We start from the raw sequence: 20,476 nt of genomic DNA on the forward strand, positions 1-20,476 counted from the left end.
GTTGTCATTGCAAAGCAATGATGTGTTAACTAAAGGAGCAAATGACGAGAGCTAGATGTCCCTCATTGATAGCTAACAAATGTTTTTTTGTTCTGTGAGAATCATCCGTACAGAAAGAAACCTGTGGTCTGCAACTACTCTATACTTTTTTATACTACTATAGCATTTTTTAAATTTCTTGATTTGTATTGCTTTAGTTTAAAATTAATATTTGAATAACGATTTTATTTTTTTATTTAATCCGAAGTACTGCATATTGTTGTACTTTGTCATTAGTTTACTACCTTACTAATACTCGGCTCTAGTCTCAGTGTATCCTGATGTAACAGGTGCACACTAATTAACTAATGAATAAGTACCAACAGACTCCTCCTCATATTCTTCACGGTGCACGTGTAAACCTATATTTATGCTCTAGCTTAAGGACTACACGTATTTACAGTACACACTTTACAAAATGCACAGCCTCGATGTAGCCGCACGCGCATGCGCGCTGCCGCTTATCCGTGACTAGACATTCGCTCATAGGAGGAGGAGGGGGCGCTCGCGCCGCGCCGCTGAGACAAGTCAACGCTCGGAGGCGCATTACGGAGAGGTGAGTAGACTAATTGCGTCAAACAGCCGCGTCGTCCTCTTCTTCCCCCGCAAACAGCAACACGGGAGCGCAGACGTTCACCCGGGAGCGCCTGTCCTGTTCATGCGGGTAGGTCGGTCGCACAAGCATAGTCCGCCATTCCCCTTTTATTTAAAATATATTGATCGAGACCCCCTCTCATGGTCGGAGGGGCGGGTTCTCAGTAACATGGGCTCACGTGCATAATTCACTGTGATTGCCTCCGTGTTCAGTTCACGTGCAGTGGTAGATCCTGCAGCCGTAATTGCGTCTGCGCGCAACGGGTGATTTGCTGCAGCGCGGAAAGGAGAGTCTTCATCTGAGTCTCCCGTGTCTTGCAGAGATGTTGTGCCGCCACATCATTTATCAGAAGGGTGCAGTGAGATGTCTCCCAACAAGTCTAATCCAACCACTCAGTGATCAATTACTTTTGCATGGAGTGCAAAGGAGTTTCCAAAGGGCCACGTCCTCCCGCTCACCTGCTGTCTGCCCTTTCTCTCAGGTCCCTGCAGGAGATCCGGGGCGATGTCGACGCCAGACCCACCCATGGGTGGCACCCCTCGCCCGGGTCCCTCCCCTGGTCCGGGGCCCTCCCCCGGGGCCATGCTGGGCCCCAGCCCCTCCCCGGGCTCCTCTCACAGTATGATGGGCCCCAGCCCCGGCCCTCCGGCCTCTGGACACTCCCAGGCGGGGCCCTCTGGATACGGCCAGGACAACATGCACCCTCTGCACAAAGTAAGGCTGGCACGGGGCCCCCAACGTCCCGCTGAGACGCACCACTGTAATGCCAGTGCTGCGTCGGCAGTTATTTTTAAATCCATATTCAGCAAATCAAATGTTATTTATGCATATTGAGTTAAAACATCCAATTCACATAATCTGTAGGCTTCCCCATGCAGCCATGTGGATGTTATGTCCACAGAAAAACATTAAACTTGATAACTGTGGATTTACATGGACAGATTTGCATATTCTATATGTGACTGCACCTTCAATTATTTTTCCCATCATGGCTCCAGTCACTCACCACCATGTGCACATGCTGACACGGCACATTGTAGCACTAATCCATATTGTATAAAGCAATTATTATTTTTAACCTGTAATACCTCTGGGAAACTGCCACTGCATATCAATCCATACAATCCTCTTTTACCATATTTACAAGTCAAACTTCTTTATACGTGTGAAACTGTCATTACCACACATCCTTACATTTTACATGATCTCACAGTTGTATTATTTATTTCAATGTGCTTTTTGCCCCATTAGAACTGTTAGATGTTTTTCAGCTGAAACCTCCAGGATGAGGGTTTTCATTTCAACCCCGTTTGATTCCTCCCACAGTCCATGGAGAGCCTGCATGAGAAGAGCGAGGAGAGCCGCTTCGCCCAGATGAAGGGACTGTCAATGAGGCACAGCGGGATGGGCCCGCCGCCCAGCCCGCTGGACCAGCACTCGCAAGGTAGGAGCCGCTGCCGCTGCCGCTGCCGCTGCCGCTGCTCAGTCTCAGCTTGTGCAACATTGACATTATTTCCCGTATTGTGCAAGACAAGTTGTGTACTTTTCAGAGTTACTTATCTCTGATGGCGTGACCCGGCTCATAGGGAGTGTCTCTGTTGTAGCAAGCCGTTGTTTCTTACTCTTTACAGTTTTTTTTAAGTTTTCTTTTTTAATCAAAACACAACAGAGCATCTTAGTGGAATAAAGGCTCTGCTGCCAGTATGGTAGCAACTTTGTAGCTTGGCGTCTGCATCCAGCAGTCTGTTATAAGGAAGGGATGCAGGGACAGGCAGGCAGGCAGGCAGGCAGACAGGCAGACAGACAGACTGTGGATCAACGTTAACAACATTATGAAACAACAGTCTGATGGGATTGGAACAGGGTGAGGGAATGACTCATCATTCATCCGGCTACGCTGCAGGCTTTCTGTTACAACACTTTGGGAAATCAGCTTGTCCTGCTGAGCTAAGATGAGAAGAGTGACGCTCACTAATCAACACGTTGTGTCTCGTTTGTTTGATGTGAACCACAAAACTGGGAATATTTCTTGGTCGGACCAATATTTACCAAAATGTCAAATGTGCCCTTCCAGGTTACCACTCTCCGCTGGGGGGCTCTGAGCACTCCAGCCCTGTCCCTTCGAATGGCCCCCCCTCTGGGCCTCTTATGCCATCTTCGTCCTCCTCTGGTGGCCCCGGCTCTGCCTCGGTACTTCTAGATGGCCCCGGTGGGGATCAACACGTCCCGGGTCTCCATAACCGGCCCGGCCCTCCGGGTAGCTCCGGCCCAGGCCCCAGCTCTGGACCCAGCCTGGGCCCCGGTGTCTCCGGTCTCGGCTCCGGCCTTGAACCTGGAGGCCCTCCGTGCCCTGGAGGTCCTGGAGGTCCTGGTGGTCCTGGTGGTCCGACTCCTTTCAACCAGAACCAGCTTCACCAACTCAGAGCCCAGATCATGGCGTATAAGATGCTGTCCCGGGGGCAGCCCCTGCCGGACCACCTCCAGATGGCGGTCCAAGGGAAGAGGCCGATGCCCGGGATGCAGCAGCCCATGCCCAGCCTGGCTCCCGGAGCAGGGGGGCCGATAGGTGGGCCAGCTGGACCAGTACTCGTGCCGGGGCCGATGGGCTCAGGCTACAGCCGAATTCATGGTGAGCATGCACGGGAATACCAAGCTTTTTTGTGTTATAAATGTGGCAAAAGTCTTAAAACAACCTGCACATATTTGTTTCTTTAGGAATGATGGGTCCCAACATGCCGCCTCCAGGCCCATCGGGTGCAGCTGGGATGCTGGGTCTAAACCCAAACGGACCCCCGAAGTCCTGGCCTGAAGGTATGTGGTGCTGATGTGAGACTGTGTGAGTGATGTTAGATGGAGGAAGAGGGGCTGAGGGAAAGCTGGTAAGTCCAAATGAATTCCAGTTATGACTTATTAGGATAGGAACATATATTGGTTCATATGCCAATATATGAGGCCAGGTGTGTCCTTTTATTAGAGCCATAATTTAAGAATTTCTTGATGAGAGTTTAGAGCATTATCCTTTTAAAAACAATTCCTTCCCCTAGGGGGCAGACTGAGCGATTGTTATATAAAACTGTAACTTTGTTCTGCTTCACTTTATCAAAGTCAACCTTTGCAGAGAGAATGTTCACATATTGAGTTATGATCTGGGTTAGAGGTGGACCTTACAGCTGCATCACTTCAAAGAAACAATCATCCTGAAAGTGATTTTTTTTCTAGGCGGACCTGAAACCTTTTAATTTTTTCTGTGTCATCTTCATTTACTCTTAACCAGTAACATATAGACTGATATTTACACATCTGAACAAAATCTCAAATGTGTGCCTTTTATTATAACCCAAAGTATTAAAATAGCCCTAGTGGTTGCAGAGATACACCTTTTTTAGTTTGGGTATGCCATTTTCGAGGAAAGGGCCTAAAAATAGGCTGGTTTTCTATTGGTTATGTTCACATTGTAGACCCTGGCACATTACACTGTGTTGATAAAGCCGGCATCTTCTTGCTTTTATTCTTTCATCAAGTCCTGATATTAATCCAAGCAAACTATTTTAGTTCACTTAAATGTGACCTGTGGAGTGTTCTTGTTAACAATCAAAAAGTTGTGTAAACATTTAGTGCTTCTCGTTTAAGCACATTATAAATTTGATAAATGCAAAATATATATATATATATATATATATATATATATATATATATATATATATATATATATATATATATATATATATATATATTTAATTCAAACCCTGCATTGTGTGTAACCATCACTGCGTTCCAAATCACATTATATTTCTTTTTACTTTGTGTTTTAGTCTAACAAATGTTGCTTGAATCCTACCCAAACCAGAATTATAGGGACCCTAAACATGTATTCTTCATGAATATAATACATGTTCTATACATTGAATCTCCGCTCCCCTCAAAGGTCCCATGGTGAACGCAGCCGCCCCCTCCAACGCCCCCCAGAAGCTCCTCCCCCCTCAGCCCACGGGTCGGCCCTCTCCGGCCCCGCCCTCGGTTCCTCCCGCCGCCTCCCCAGTCATGCCGCCACAGACTCAGTCGCCCGGCCAGCCGGCGCAGCCTACTCCCATGATGCCTTACCACGCCAAGCAGAACCGCATTACCCCCATTCAGAAACCCTGCGGCCTCGACCCAGTGGAGATACTGCAGGAGAGGGAGTTCAGGTACGCCACACTCTCCCCTGATCTCATTCACCTTTTCTGGAGCGGAAAGTGACATTGCTGGAGAAACTTTTACCACAAGTTTTTTTCTTGAATTAAGCAAAAAGTAAAAAAACACAGCTCATGAATAATTCATTCTAAAATGCAACGTAGTTCTCCCTCAGGTTACAGGCTCGTATCACTCACCGTATTGCTGAGCTGGAGAACCTGCCGGGCTCTCTGGCTGGAGACCTACGTACCAAAGCTTCGATCGAGCTCAAAGCCCTCCGCCTGCTGAACTTCCAGAGACAGGTATGCGCATACACGTGTTCACCTTTAACCTCCCCGGCGTCACGTTGTCTGCTGGCGTTAATGAGGAGTCTACGTTTTGCACGTTTTGTCCGTTAAACTGCGTTTATCGGTCCCCAGCTGCGCCAGGAGGTGGTGGTGTGCATGCGTCGCGACACAGCTCTGGAGACCGCCCTGGACGCCAAGGCCTACAAGCGAAGCAAGCGGCAGTCTCTGCGGGAGGCGCGCATCACGGAGAAACTGGAGAAACAGCAGAAGATCGAGCAAGAGCGCAAGCGCAGACAGAAACATCAGGTAGAGGACGAATACAGTCGTGACGTCACCTAAAAGTGGTATTTTGTATTTCTCTTTTAGCGCCTCCTCTCTTGTTTCGCTTGATCGCAGGAGTACCTCAACAGCATCCTGCAGCACGCCAAAGACTTCAAAGAGTACCACCGCTCCATCACGGGCAAGATGCAGAAAGTGACCAAAGCGGTGGCGACCTACCACGCCAACACGGAACGGGAGCAGAAGAAGGAGAACGAGCGCATCGAGAAGGAGAGGATGAGGAGGCTCATGGTGAGGAGAAACCACGCGAGTGCAGTCACCCGGGCATGAGCGTGGCTTACAGCCCAGCACGCACGGGCCCCTTACACACACACACACACACACACACACACACACACACACACACACACACACACACACACACACACACACACACACACACACACACACACACACACACTGTATGTGCGTCTGTCTATCGTCCCGCAGGCTGAGGATGAGGAGGGCTATCGTAAGCTGATCGACCAGAAGAAGGACAAGCGCCTGGCCTACCTGCTGCAGCAGACCGACGAGTACGTCGCCAACCTCACCGAGCTGGTACGAGCTCACAAAGCTGTGCAGGCCCTCAAGGAGAAAAAGAAGAAGAAGAAGAAGAAGAAAAAGAAGAAGAAGGTATGGAAAACCAGGAAGTGTGATCTCTGTGTGTGATGATGAAGGACTTTCAGAGTCGTATCTGATCTCTTTTGGTATTAATCAGCTTCTTCTTGTCTCAGTTGGAGATCGCTGAGGCTCAGACCGCTGCCATGGGTCCTGATGGAGAGGTGAGCAGCAGCAGCTGTGTTGATGGCATGAAAACCAGTTGTGGATGTTACTGCACATCTATTCCTGTGAGAAAAGAAGCAGTTAAAGCGGATGTTCAACGCCACTGGTTTTGCGATGTGCTTGCTCTTTAAATACAGTATGTTGGAACATCACCGTATCATATATACATATCTAAGAACAATGGCTATCTGCAACTCGTGACCGCCACAGCCCACGGCAACGCCATGTGTGCATACGTGTAGAAATAACATCACACGGCATACACTGCACTTACATTTCATATTTGCTTGATACTTATTGGTTGTTAAACTTAACGCCTTCACCATCTGAAGCTTTGTCTCTTCTCAATCAGCCCACTGAAACTAGCCCCGTGCAAAAGATAACGTGCTTGGTCCCCTGCAGCCTCTGGATGAGACGAGTCAGATGAGCGACCTCCCGGTGAAGGTCATCCACGTGGACAGCGGGAACGTCCTGACGGGAGTGGACGCCCCGAAAGCCGGACAGCTGGAGACCTGGCTGGAGATGAACCCCGGGTGAGAGCGGCTGGAGAGAGGAAGAGTGGCGTGTGTGTGTGTGCGTGTGTCTGTGCGTGTGTGTGTGTGTGTGTGTGCGTGTGTGTGTGTTGATAGGCCTGGGCAATGCATCGACATCGTGATACGAGACGAGATATCTTCTTGGATTTTGGCGATGGTTTTAAATGATGCATTACAATAAAGTGATGTCATTTTCTGAATTTAGCTGATCTATCATTTGCCTCTCATTTAATCCCATTTACTCATTATTTCCAGATTACTGATGATAATTTATCAAAAATCTCATTGTGTAAATATGTTAAAGCGCCAATGATCAACCATAGCGCATCAATATTGAGGTATTTATTATTATTATTGGATATTTGATTTCTTCCTCATCGCCCAGCCCTATCAACATACTTTATATCTTTGCAAGTGATGAATTCATATGAAACAAAAAAAAACCTTGACTGTTCATCTTGCACCATCAACTGCGCTCTTAGTTGTAACTTGTGTGACATGGCACAGGCGCATGCTACATGAACAACCTCAGCTTCATTGTCCCGCAGGGTTCATTGTCTTGCAGCAAAAACAGGGTGACGCATGCTAGTTAGCTTAGCATTACATTGCTAAAACATTATGATGCTTAAAAGGCTCCATAGTACCTGTCAGCATGTTGGTGTCAGCTTGAATGCTAATGCCACGTTTTCAGACGGGAGAGTCTTTGTTTCTGCTCTGCTGTGAACGGTTTGGCCTCACTGGGCTGCAGCATGGCGACGCTTCCCTTCAGTGCTTTTGCGTGTGTGATTAAACATGAACATGTGCATGAGGATGACTGTGCAGATAAACGGGGTCCGTTAGTCGACTTAATTTGAGTCTGCCCGTATTTTGTCCAGTTATGAGGTGGCTCCTCGCTCAGACAGTGAAGACAGCGAGGAGGAGGAAGAGGAGGAGGTGGGTGGTTTTAAAAGACATGTAGACATGCAGCCAGTTTCACGTTGACCGCTGCCGGTCGCTGACATGCCGTCTGTCTGGCAGGAGGAAGAGGAGGAGCCTCAGCCATCGGCCGCTCAGGTGGAGGAAAAGAAGAAGATTGCGGACCCCGACTGCGAAGACGTGTCGGAGGTGGACGTCCGGCACATCCTCGAGTGAGTTTTACCTTTAAATACATTAGTGTACCCGTTATGTTCTCAGGGCCAGTAAACAAAACAAAACAAAGCTCATCGGGTGTTTACAAAAGGAGATGATGAAATCTGGTGTGTGTGTGTGTGTGTGTGTGTGTCCTCTGCAGAAACGCTAAGCAGGATGTGGATGACGAATACAGCGGCGCGGCGTTCGCCCGGACCCTCCAGTCGTATTATTCTGTGGCTCACGCTGTCACTGAGAAGGTGGAGAAACAGTCCACTTTGTTAATAAACGGACAACTCAAACAGTATCAGGTGAACGCAGCACAAGACACACGAGAGATGAATGTTTCATTTTACTTGACAAGGGGAGCTGCATGTTTCGCCTGACCGTCCCTTTGCGTGGCCCTCAGGTTAAAGGTCTGGAGTGGCTGGTTTCCCTCTACAACAACAACCTGAACGGGATCCTGGCGGACGAGATGGGTTTGGGGAAAACCATCCAGACCATCGCCCTCATCACGTACCTCATGGAGCACAAGCGGCTCAACGGGCCCTCCCTCATCATCGTTCCCCTCTCGTTAGTGTAACCTCTTCGTTTTGTTCTCAGTCGCCAGGGAAGTGATTCACACGAATAACCAACGGAGCTGTCTCTCCTTGACAGAACTCTTTCTAACTGGGTGTATGAGTTTGACAAGTGGGCACCGACGGTCGTGAAAGTGTCCTACAAGGTGGGGTTTTGTTTCTAAAAAGGCACTTGTTATCGTACTGTAGCATGTGTTGTGAAATAGTGTGACCTGTATCGTAAGTAGATGATGTACTTCTATACTTTAAAAATATATATTTGTAATTTAACTTTCAGGGGTCTCCCGCTGCCAGACGAGCCTTCCTCCCCCAACTGCGCAGTGGCAAGTTCAACGTTTTACTCACCACTTACGAGTACATCATCAAGGACAAACAAGTCCTGGCCAAGGTGAGAACGGACGTACAAGCAAACACGAGCGGAAGGACACACCCAGGCAGCCATGGTGTCATTCCTGTTCCTTAATCATTTCACTTTGCTTTGGTTTCGATGTTTTTTTTCGTTTTTTCTTCGTCTCCCACTCCATAAATCCCCAAAAGTCTCGACGTGTTTCTTCCTGGCCAATCTGACCCCCCTGTGCTGCGTGGCAGTGCTCTCTCCTAGGTGCTGCACACTGACACCGCCTGTATACCGCGTCTCCTCTGTGGCCATCATGCTGCTATGCGCTCATGTAGTCATATGTTCCCTGGCTGCTCAAAGGTGGGTGTTGTCGTTCAGGCAAGAACCGCGCGGCTCATGAGGACAGATGAGAGATCTTTCCTCCTGAGCACTTTCTGTTTTTTTTTTTAGCTGATTTGAATGCAGTTAGACTGTACAGCAGCAACTTCACCCAAACGGGCTCCTCCCCTCTCCTCAACCCCAACAGATTCGCTGGAAGTACATGATCGTGGACGAGGGCCACCGCATGAAGAACCACCACTGCAAGCTGACCCAGGTGCTGAACACCCACTACCTGGCCCCGCGGCGGGTCCTGCTCACCGGCACGCCGCTGCAGAACAAACTCCCCGAGCTCTGGGCGCTGCTGAACTTCCTGCTGCCCACCATCTTCAAGAGCTGCACCACCTTCGAGCAGTGGTTCAACGCCCCGTTCGCCATGACCGGGGAGAAGGTGGAGACGAGGGCGTGTCGCCGCGCCGCAGCCGCTTATTTTAAGGAAAAGGGTTTGACGGATGCCAACATGTCTGCCTCTTGTACTCCTGCAGGTGGACCTCAATGAAGAGGAGACCATCTTGATTATTCGGCGTCTCCACAAAGTGCTGCGGCCCTTCCTGTTACGCAGATTAAAGAAGGAAGTGGAGGCACAGCTTCCAGAGAAGGCACGTTTCACCTATTTCAGCACACGGAAAATATAAGACGCATGAGAAGAGACGAGCACGTATTTCATAATATATTGATGACAATGCCGGTAAAGCCTTTCATTAGCTCCCCCTGCCGCTCCTCTCGTCAGGTGGAGTACGTGATCAAGTGTGACATGTCGTCTCTTCAGAGGGTGCTGTACAGGCACATGCAGGCCAAGGGGGTCCTGCTCACTGACGGGTCCGAGAAGGACAAGAAGGTGAGGACAGAGACACTGTGGGCGCTTAGCAACGCCCAAATGAAACCGTTTCTACTCGGTTTTATGTTTCAGGAAGTTTATGTATCCCATACTGTCCGCTTTCTTTCCAGAATCGAACATTTTAATTTAAATTTAAATTCTGGAAATGATAGTTGTGCAACATGATAGTGTTTTTTTTCGTGCCTCTGCTCGAGGATTTGTGTTTCCTGGTCGGCTGTTTGGTTCCCATGAAAGCAATACCTCAAGGCAAACACCCGCAAAGTGGTATTTCTAGTTAATAATAGGCTGAACAATATTTGGCACGAGGTCATTTATATGATAACACCTGGAGAGTTATTAGAGGAGACTGGTCTAGTACATGTTTGGCTTTCACGGGGAGAAAATTGCTTAATGACATTCATAAAGACCTTTTAGGAAATGTTCAGAATGAAAAGAAAATGGAATCTTTATTTATTTATTTTTGCTGATGATGAAGTTTAATTTCCATTAAATACGATGACTGTCTTTGGACCACCCTTTATGAATAAATGTTGAATAAACGTGTGATTGTGATCACACGCTGTACGTTTGGTCACCAGGGGAAAGGAGGCACAAAGACCCTGATGAACACCATCATGCAGCTGAGGAAGATCTGTAACCACCCGTACATGTTCCAGCAAATAGAGGTACGACTGAGGAGTGTGAGGCAGAAACCTGTAGTCTCTCCCCGTGTTCTGTGTATAGAAGGATAAAGGTAGAGAGGTTCGATCCTCTGACCCCTGAACAAACACCTTATGAAGTGCTTTGGAGATCGACTCGGCAATACAATAGGAAGCTTCACAGTACAAGCTTCAAAATGAAGTTCAACTTTGTGTGTTTGACTTAACTACGGAATACGTTTTTGATTTGCTTTTGCAGGAATCTTTCTCTGAACATTTAGGGTTCTCTAGTGGGATAGTCCAGGGGTAAGTGCTAATTCCTCCTCAGATCAAGATCACACACACACACACACACACACACAGAGTAACCCTTGCCTTTACGTCAGCCCTGACCTGTATCGGGCCTCGGGAAAGTTCGAGGTGTTGGATCGAATCCTGCCAAAGCTGAACGCCACAAACCACAAGGTGCTGCTCTTCTGTCAGATGACCACGCTCATGACCATCATGGAGGACTACTTTGCTTATCGCAGCTTCAAGTATCTGCGTCTGGATGGTGAGATGGTTGTGGATTTCACTCCTCCTTTTGACTGGAATCTGGTTCCTCTTGTCGCACTTCGCTGCTCGTCTCACCTTCATTTCCTCCGTGTGCCTTTCCCCTCTCCTCCCTCCTCTTGCATCTCAGGCACCACGAAAGCCGACGACAGAGGAATGTTGCTGAAGACGTTCAATGAACCGGGGTCGGACTACTTCATCTTCCTCCTGAGCACGAGAGCCGGAGGCCTCGGCCTCAACCTGCAGTCTGCCGACACCGTGGTTATTTTTGACTCTGACTGGAACCCGCATCAGGTGTGACGTTTATCTTTCATTTACAAAAAAGCACCGTTTCATTTGGTTGACTGTTAAAGCAGTTTCTGCTGAATTGTGGAGTTTTTCTTTCTAATGATCATAGTGTATTATAATTCCCATAGTTGTAACACATTATACACATTAATATCACTGTTTGTTGCATTATAATGTGATTGGAAGTTACTTTGTTTGATTCAAGTAAAGTAAAAAAAGTATTAAATCTATATCCTACATTTATAACAACACACAAAACAATGCAAACAATGACCACTTAGAGTGATTATAATGCATTATATAAAGATTATAATGTATCACAACTATAGAAATGAGTATATATATTTAAAAAAGTGAGAGTGATTGACGAGCAATGATGAAGTCTCATGATCCTTGACCTTATAAGTCACTCTCCTGGACGTGCACTGACTCCCTCTGCCTCCTCCCTCAGGACCTGCAGGCCCAGGACCGAGCGCACCGCATCGGCCAGCAGAACGAGGTGCGCGTGCTGCGCCTCTGCACCATCAACAGCGTCGAGGAGAAGATCCTGGCCGCCGCCAAGTACAAACTGAACGTGGACCAAAAGGTCATTCAGGCCGGCATGTTCGACCAGAAGTCCTCCAGCCACGAGCGCCGGGCCTTCCTGCAGGCCATCCTGGAGCACGAGGAGCAAGACGAGGTCTGGGGCCCGGAAGTGTGTCTACGCATTAATGTGCGTGCGTGCACCGGAAACACACACTCTTGTTTGTTTTTTCATTTCATTTAAACGAGTGAGCTTGCTTATGCTCGGCTCGCCAATGTGTGCCTGCTGTGTTCAGGAGGAGGAAGAGGTGCCGGATGACGAGACGGTCAACCAGATGATCGCCAGGAGCGAGGAGGAGTTCGACCAGTTCATGGTCAGCGTTCGGAGGACGAGTCGCAGCTCACGCAGACGTAACTCCTCGGCCGACTTATTTGTTTCCTTTGCCCTCCTTTTCTCCCTCTTCCTCCCTCAGCGCATGGACCTGGACCGCCGTCGCGAGGATGCCCGTAACCCTCGGCGAAAACCGCGTCTGATGGAGGAGGACGAGCTGCCCACCTGGATCATGAAGGACGACGCCGAGGTTGAGCGGCTGACCTGCGAGGCGGAGGAGGAGAAGATGTTCGGACGTGGATCGCGGCAACGGAAGGAGGTGGACTACAGCGACTCGCTGACGGAGAAGCAGTGGCTCAAGGTGATGAGCCTCAGGCCAGAGATGCCAATCTAAATATGTCTGTGACCGCAATGCCTTTGTTTTAATCCTGCAGTCTGTGTTTCCCCGCGCAGGCGATAGAGGAGGGCACGCTGGAGGAGATCGAGGAGGAGGTGCGTCACAAAAAGACGACGACCCGAAAGAGGAAGCGGGACCGCGACCTGGATCTCCCCGGTCCCTCCTCTTCCTCGGGGGGACGAGGACGAGGGGACAAAGATGAGGAAGGGAAGAGGCAGAGGAAGAGGGGACGACCGCCTGCTGAGAAACTCTCCCCCAACCCTCCCGCCCTCTCAAAGAAGATGAGGAAGATCGTGGACGCCGTCATCAAGTATAAAGACAGGTAGCTCACAAGGTTTCTGCTGCTTCTTAACCTTATGAAAAACAATCCCCCCCTATGGGGGGCAGAATGAGCGATTGTTATATAAAACTGTAAATCATAGCTTGTTTCATGAAAAAGCCCCAAACTGCTGTTTTTGCATGTATTGAACAATATAAGTAATATACAAGTGAAATATATGGTTTGGTACATGAAAAAATTCAAATGTCACAGATGCGCCCAAATGCTCATTTGAGTCCTCGCCTGAATTTTCTCAGTTCTAAACCCTCTCTAACTTTGTTCTGCTTCACTTTATCAAAGTTAACCTTTGCAGAGAGAATGTTCACATATTGTGTTATGATCTGGGTTAGAGGTGGACCTTACAGCTGCATCACTTCAAAGAAATAATCATCCTGAAAGTGCTTTTCTTCTAGGCGGATCTGAAACCTTTTTTATTATCTCATCATGTCATCTTCATTTACTCTTAACCAGTAACATATAGACTGAGATATTTACACATCTGTCTACTTTTGTTATAATTATTCAAATAGCCCCAGTGTTTACAGAGATACACCCTTTTTAGTTTGGGTATGCAATTTTTGAGCAGAGGCCTAAAAATAGGTTGTTTTTCTATTTTAACTGATAATAAAGGCTTAGTCTCATCCTGATGATGTCATTTCCGGCAGCGCCAGTGGGCGTCAACTGAGCGAGGTGTTCATCCAGCTGCCGTCTCGGAAAGAGCTGCCGGAGTACTACGAACTGATCCGCAAGCCTGTCGACTTCAGGAAGATCAAGGTCAGATCAGAGGAGTGATTTGTTTTGTGGGGCGGGAGTTAGTCACTGAAGCAGTAAAGGAACAACAACAACAACAATAAAGGAAACGTTAAGGTCAACAGATACACATGTGAAGTTCTCTTATATATTTCGTGTTTCACATACTGCATCTCGCTGTAGGAGAGTATTCGGGGTCATCGCTACCGCAGTCTGGGTGACCTGGAGAGAGACGTCATGCTGCTCTTCCAAAACGCTCAGACCTTCAACCTGGAGGGGTCGCTGGTGAGACTCTTCCCTCAGCAGCTGCTGTCCTCTATTCAGACAACCACTATTCAGACGTGACAAATGTTTTGACTGCTATTATGTTTTTTTTTATAAATGTGTGTGGGGGTATATACTGTATATGTGTGTGGGTGTATATATAGACACATATATTGACATAACCTGATTGACATTAACATCAGAAATACATAGTTTTCCCTCTTACCTGTAGAACTATTTATCAATCAAGATAGTTTTGGTGAGTTGCCTAGTTTTAGAGATACATTGTATGTATATATATTTATATACTCTTATCTTTCAACCATAGTTCTCACATGAAACTGATCTTAATAAGGTCTGTGGATTATCTTCTCAAAAGTGCCATATAGTTCCATTATAATGGAGAGAAGACAGACATCTCTACAGCTGATGTCTCAAAAACTATCTAGCTGATGAATAGCACTACAGGTCAGAGGAGAAATGTGTATTTGTGAGGTGAACTGTCCCTTTAAAGCTGTTCCTGTAACGTCACCTTTTAGAATATGCATCTTGTTTGTGATTGGCCAGACGCCTGTATCATAAAATGCTAAATTCTTAAAAACACACACATGAACTGTGGTCACTGCGAGCGCGGTTGTTGCCTCTTTGCACTTGAAGTTGACAGTAAACAGTTGTTTTGTTCCGTGTGAGCAGATATATGAAGACTCCATAGTCCTTCAGTCAGTGTTTACCAGCTTGAGGCAAAAGGTCGAGAAGGAGGAGGAAAGTGAGGGAGAGGAGAGCGAGGAAGAGGAAGAGGAGCTGGAGGAAGGATCGGAGTCCGAATGTAAGCTGACATGTCCGAGTGGAGAGAGCGGCACGGCACTGTTGTTAAGCTTTGGTTTGTATGATGTCATCTGTGTTTTGTTTATGACCCTCGTGTGTGTGTGTGTGTGTGTGTGTGTGTGTGTGTGTGTGTGTGTGTGTGTGTGTGTGTCCAGCTCGCTCAGTGAAAGTGAAGATCCGTCTGGGGAGGAAGGATAAAGGTGGAGATCGAGGGAAGAGAAGCAGCAGACGAATAGGACGCACCAGAGCCAAACCCGTCGTCAGTGATGACGACTCTGAGGACGAGCAGGAGGAGGTGTGTGTGTGTGTGTGTGTGTGTTTCCCATTCATGTGCACTGTTGTTTGGTTTACAGTGATATATAGAATGTGTTTTTGTTGAAAGGACAATTTTAAGGCTCTGATCAAGTATTAAAAAAAGTGATATCCCTTCAGAAAGTGAGATTTATTTCAATTGCTAGTACGTAGAGAAGGGAGCGAATGATGGATGTGCTCAGGTTACAGCATTTCTTCTCCTTTCTGAACTATCTTTCTACCAACTGCATCTTCTCAGATGTCACGCAGCAGCAGTCTTGAGTTTTCTCTTGTCTCTCCTGCAGGAGCGCTCCCCCAGTGCCACGGACGAGGAGTCCTGAACTGATGAGGGAGAGAGACCTCACCGACTCCAGCGCTGCATTCACAGTAAATACAACACACTCCATCCACCCTCAGTCAAATGTCACAGGACTCTAATAGAAGGGAGGCTTTTGGGAACAGACATCACGGGGGAAACGCCACACGGACAATGTCAGGAGAGCTGGACCGCGCTCACCGCTGCAGTGGACTGGTTCTCTGTTGGAGCCTCAGTCCGAAAACGACGGATCACATCAGCTTTTTATCTTTGTGCGCGATGCAAGGAGCCTCTTTGATCCGTTTATATGAGAATGTTGTCAGTGTGCGGTTTAAAAAAAGACAAAATATACTGCAAAAGCCATGCAGTCATTTGTAATTTCACATGTTCACATTTCTGGACTGCAGCCATTAAAACTGTCACGATATTTACCATTTATAAGCAGTCTGTAAACGCAGTTAATAAATGGTTGATGACATGCTGTAATGTAGTTGTACGCAGCTATACGGACATTTTATTTTTACAGTAAATGTAATTCTCCTATGAAGAAATATTTTGTATTATTCCTTGTGTGTTTTGCTATATTATGGCTGACCGTAGGAGGACTTGTAGCCGCATTAATAAATGCGTATATCTGCTCACACGTACATTACAGTGTGTTATAAACTACCTGTTGAACGTTTATGTAGTGTTTATAAAGGCTTACAGTGTCGGCATCACAAGGTTCAGTCCGTTAAACTCTGACCCAACAAGACATTTCATGACGCCTGCATTTATCCAGATTTTCTTCTTTTTTTTCGGGGGATAAATTGTGATCCAAAGTGAGTCCTCAGCTAACCCGAGGAGTTAGAACTGGCGGGATCCAGTAAAGTGAAGCAAACATTGAGCGTAAACAGAAAATGTTTTCACCCAGCGGCTCCCTTCCCTCACCTGCACATACAGAGCTGATGTTTTCACCTCTTCACTGTGACCATCTGTGTCGTAACAGCAGCCGTGATGACAGAGGTGTGTGCACATCGCACATCTGCGACCGGCGCTCACGGTTGGGAGTTGTGGCCGCAGGGTGTTTCCGGACTTCTCCGAAGCTCTTGGGAAACTCACCACGGCTGACTGAGGTCTGATGGAGTCGGGTCACTGTGAAGTACAGAAACAACCCTGCTGCTGCGCGTACTCTCAATACGAGCTCTTCTAACTGTTGATTGTAGACGTAAAGACTCGTATGGTCGTGTTCCATCAATGCGTACTGTAACTTTAATTGCTTTAATTAGTTGTAGTGTGGTGATTCAATGTACTTTGGCACTTTTTCTGTGTTTGATTTCAAGACAAAGGACCAGAGGGACAGCGGCTCCTCTCTGCTTGTGAACGCCTCACGGCTGTACGGTGTTGGATAAACTGTGTTTTGTTTTTTTAGGGCATAATGTCAATGCACGTGTGCACCGCTCGCCAAGTTCAGTGCCGCCGTACTTCTTTTCGTTGTGGTAGAGTGAACGACGTACAACCAAAGCATCCACCTTCTTCTCCTCTAATGATCGGGGTCTGTCTGTGTTGTGTTGTGCTCCTCGTCGTGACAATAAATCGCAGCAAAAGCAAATGTTTGTCGTTTGTGTGATGTAGTGCTGACTTCCCCCTCGGGCTCCGGGGGAACAAGAATGACTTCATTATTTACAGCCATCGTGTTATGTATACTCTGCTATAATCCTAATAGCTGGAGGAAACGATCCAAATCCTCTGTCGACTTTTACCTTTTGGGGGATGATGAAAGCCTTTCAGCGCCGATGAGGCTTTACATTTATGAGCCCAATAAACCTGAAAACGGCTCCAATGTCCATCATGAACTCTGTTGTTGTAACGCCTCTGCTTGACCTCTAGGAGGAGGCCTCACACAAACGGGTCAGTCCGTTGTGTCACTGCTGCCCTGTGAAGCAGGGCGAGCTTTTTATTAAACGGCTGAAACGTTCCCCCCTTAAATGTCACATAATAATAAAGTTTGACCCGCAATGTGGAGTCACTTCATTTAGACGTTGCCTTGGCCCGACCTGACCTCACCTCACCTCACCTCACATCCCCAACTTGGCCAATGCCTCCAACATAACATAAAATACAACGTCAACATAAAACCTCGACTCACTTCTCAGTACGGTCGTGCAAATAAATAAACACAGATGCTCTTTATCCAGGTGACATAAACAGCCTCGCTGTCGCCCTCATGGCCATGTTTACTCTGTTGGCTGGCATTGAGAGGAACATGCTGAATGTACGGAGGAAGAGGAGGAGGAGGAGGAGGAGGAGGAGGAGGAGGAGCCTGGCACATGTTGGCTTGTGGGAATGTGTGTGGTTTCAAACAGGACGTCGACAGTGAGGTCTGTGTTGGGGGTCGAAGTGTTTGCTCTCACGGCGAGGAGGAAGAGGAGGAGGAGGAGGAGGAGGAGGGTTTCCTGATTTCTAGGAACTCCTGGATCCCACCAAGAAGTCAACGGGCCTAAAAAAAAAAAGACATCCAGAGTTGGTTTGGGGTTGACGTCTACCACATGTTAGTACTTTCAGTTAACACGCATCGCATCAGAGCTCCACTCTGGTGACCCAAACTGAAAGTAAAGAGGCAGCATTCATCTAGTTCCATTGTCCACGGCCACAGTTCATCATGAGCACCACGCAATGGTCCAGCAATACATCCACAGACTACAGACTACAGGAAATAGATTCAATAGAGGATCTTAAACAGGAAGTTATTCTTCTTTATGCACTTTTTCAATGAAGTTTTTTTCTCCCGTGATGCACAGACTTTGAAATGCAAATGTATACAAACACAGACGTAAAAAGGCCTGAAGGACCTTTAGTTGTGAACACACAACACTCAGCACACAACGTACAGACACACACTCTCATAGAAAGGTGTGTGTACTTATCGATGGTGTTGGCCCAGAAACACAGGGCATGTCTTTCACATGTAGCGTGTAGAGAAGTAAACATGCGCGCACACTGCCCACGCGGTCGTATTGGATACAGCGGCGCCCGCTCTGCCTTGTCTGTTTGGTTTAGAGACGCTCGTGATAAGGAGAACGCGATAAGAAGTCAAGGCTCCATGAAGGCCTGCCTGAGGAACACCAACATGCGCTTAGATCTGTCGTCCTGCTTGTTTGAGGTTTTCTGCAATGCAAACACTCTGCTAGCTGCTCCCTGTGAGCGTAGAGGAGGAATGACTTTTATGGGGTTTTATGTACTTTTGAATGTACTTTATTGAATCGTTTATTGTTCGTGGCTGTCTTATCATGCGGCCGTCTCAGTTTGCATATTGATTTGCATTTGATTCCCGCTTTACAAGCATTCTGACCCAACGAGGATCCGAGTGGTTAGTCCTCCTAATTGATGCTGTTCCGATAGCACTGCACCTATTTATTGATTCATAAATGTCTCCATACTTATAAGTTGTCCCACATCCAGCAGTTTAGATGAGCAGAAGAACACGATTAAGATCAGTAGGATTTTTGTCAAAACTAACTAAATGCAGTACTTTCCAAATGACGTACAAATAATATGATTAAAAACATTAATGCTGAACTTGTGCGTCTCCAAAACTTTAACTCTTCAGGGAAAAACAACAAAACACTGGTGGTCAAAGTTGGTCAGAGATAATACGACAGATCTTTTTCACGGAAAACAATTTGACACGTCGCAGTATGAAAAGCACAAATGACATAACTCATGCTTCAGTTTCAGGGTTCTGGGATTGACGTCCCGGTTACTGTCTCACTCTCGTGGTTTATTGAGACTCATAAAGCCGTCATAAAGAACATTAGTGTGTGTGTGTGTGTGTGTGTGTGTGTGTGTGTGTGTGTTCCATCTACCCACGTATGTGATTGACTTTAAGGAAACTGCAGAATCTGGTTGGTTATTTTAAAGTGAACGGCTGCAATCAGCTGATATAGTAATCACAGGGAGAGAGATTATGAATGAAAAGGAGACTGACTGAACTTCCGCTTCAGCTTCATATCTAAACCAGTTTTCCGTCCACTCACAATCCTGCTGTTGTCCCTTACCTGTACTCACCTTGATCCTCCTCCAGCTCTCCGGCCGTCTGTCTGTGTTTGGGTCCTCACCCTCACCCTGTGACACGCTGTACTTTTACCACTATGACAAATCAAAATGTCAACAGTAGAAAAAAGGGCCCATTGTCACTTGTTAAGAGTCACAGATTGATTTTGATTTTTTACACAAATGTATTTGTTCAATATGACTCACTTCCTCGTAGAAGGTCAGTGAAGTTGATGTTTTACTGAATTGTGCACAGGTGTAGTTAGAAGTGCGCGTACACAGGCGTATGCACAACGCCTCTGTGTGGGCGTGGCCACGGTGTGTGTGGGGACGCTGGGTGGAGCGCAATATATGTAATCCAGCCGCTTTTTCCACATTCCAGGAATAACTCCCACAGCTCCTTCAACCAGGAGCCAGACTGAGGTCCTCTCCACACACACACACACACACACACACACACACACACACACACACACCACACACAGGATCCCTTCATGGAAATCCACCCCCCCTAAATGTCACCGTGGCCTTGTCTTCCGAACCAAACCCGTCTCCACTTCAGCGCTGAGGCTTCACTCCTCGTCCAAACCGTGGAGTCCGAACTGAGCTTGTGTGTAAACTGATTGTTTTCATGAAGATGCATGAAGAAACCCGTGGGGGGGGGGGGCTACAGAGAACCCACTTTTCTGAGACGCTTCGGTACTAGATGCAGGTTTTTTTGGGTGCTACATAAATCAGCAGAAAGGAGGGATAAGACGTGAACTTTTTACCAAGTCAATTTAAATTGTGACGCGTGACTAAAATTACAGTGCAGCCAAGACACACTTTGCATAATTACTAACGATGATATTTTGTCTTGCAAATGTTGTGTTTGCTTTTGATGAAGAACACAATGCCCTGACTGTTTTACATGTGTATACTAAAGGTCTAGTTATGTACAGTGACATGACAGCATGCCTGACTTCCTCTTTTGAAACTAAATACACTA

General features: G+C 47.2%; 1 protein-coding gene across 1 annotated transcript; it reads left to right on the plus strand.

Moving 5' to 3' along the window:
- Positions 1–1,138: 1,138 nt before the first annotated feature.
- On the plus strand, positions 1,139–15,563 carry smarca4b (SWI/SNF related BAF chromatin remodeling complex subunit ATPase 4b; the record flags this gene model as incomplete). Its single annotated transcript, XM_079219618.1, has 34 exons — positions 1,139–1,348; positions 1,961–2,078; positions 2,709–2,843; positions 2,991–3,263; positions 3,350–3,445; positions 4,560–4,818; positions 4,980–5,106; positions 5,224–5,397; positions 5,488–5,661; positions 5,860–6,042; positions 6,144–6,191; positions 6,595–6,725; positions 7,601–7,658; positions 7,743–7,852; positions 7,996–8,143; positions 8,242–8,405; positions 8,490–8,556; positions 8,688–8,798; positions 9,274–9,516; positions 9,611–9,724; positions 9,856–9,963; positions 10,542–10,628; positions 10,861–10,907; positions 10,988–11,154; positions 11,284–11,447; positions 11,893–12,120; positions 12,260–12,337; positions 12,437–12,655; positions 12,748–13,013; positions 13,676–13,784; positions 13,944–14,045; positions 14,718–14,850; positions 15,005–15,144; positions 15,446–15,563. The coding sequence occupies 34 exons, from the start codon at positions 1,139–1,141 to the stop codon at positions 15,479–15,481; spliced, it is 4,827 nt and encodes a 1,608-aa protein (XP_079075744.1). The 3' UTR covers positions 15,482–15,563.
- Between the last annotated feature and the right edge of the window lie 4,913 nt (positions 15,564–20,476).

This window comes from Taurulus bubalis (genome assembly GCF_910589615.1).
Source record: "Taurulus bubalis genome assembly, chromosome: 6".
NCBI lineage: Eukaryota > Metazoa > Chordata > Actinopteri > Perciformes > Cottidae > Taurulus > Taurulus bubalis.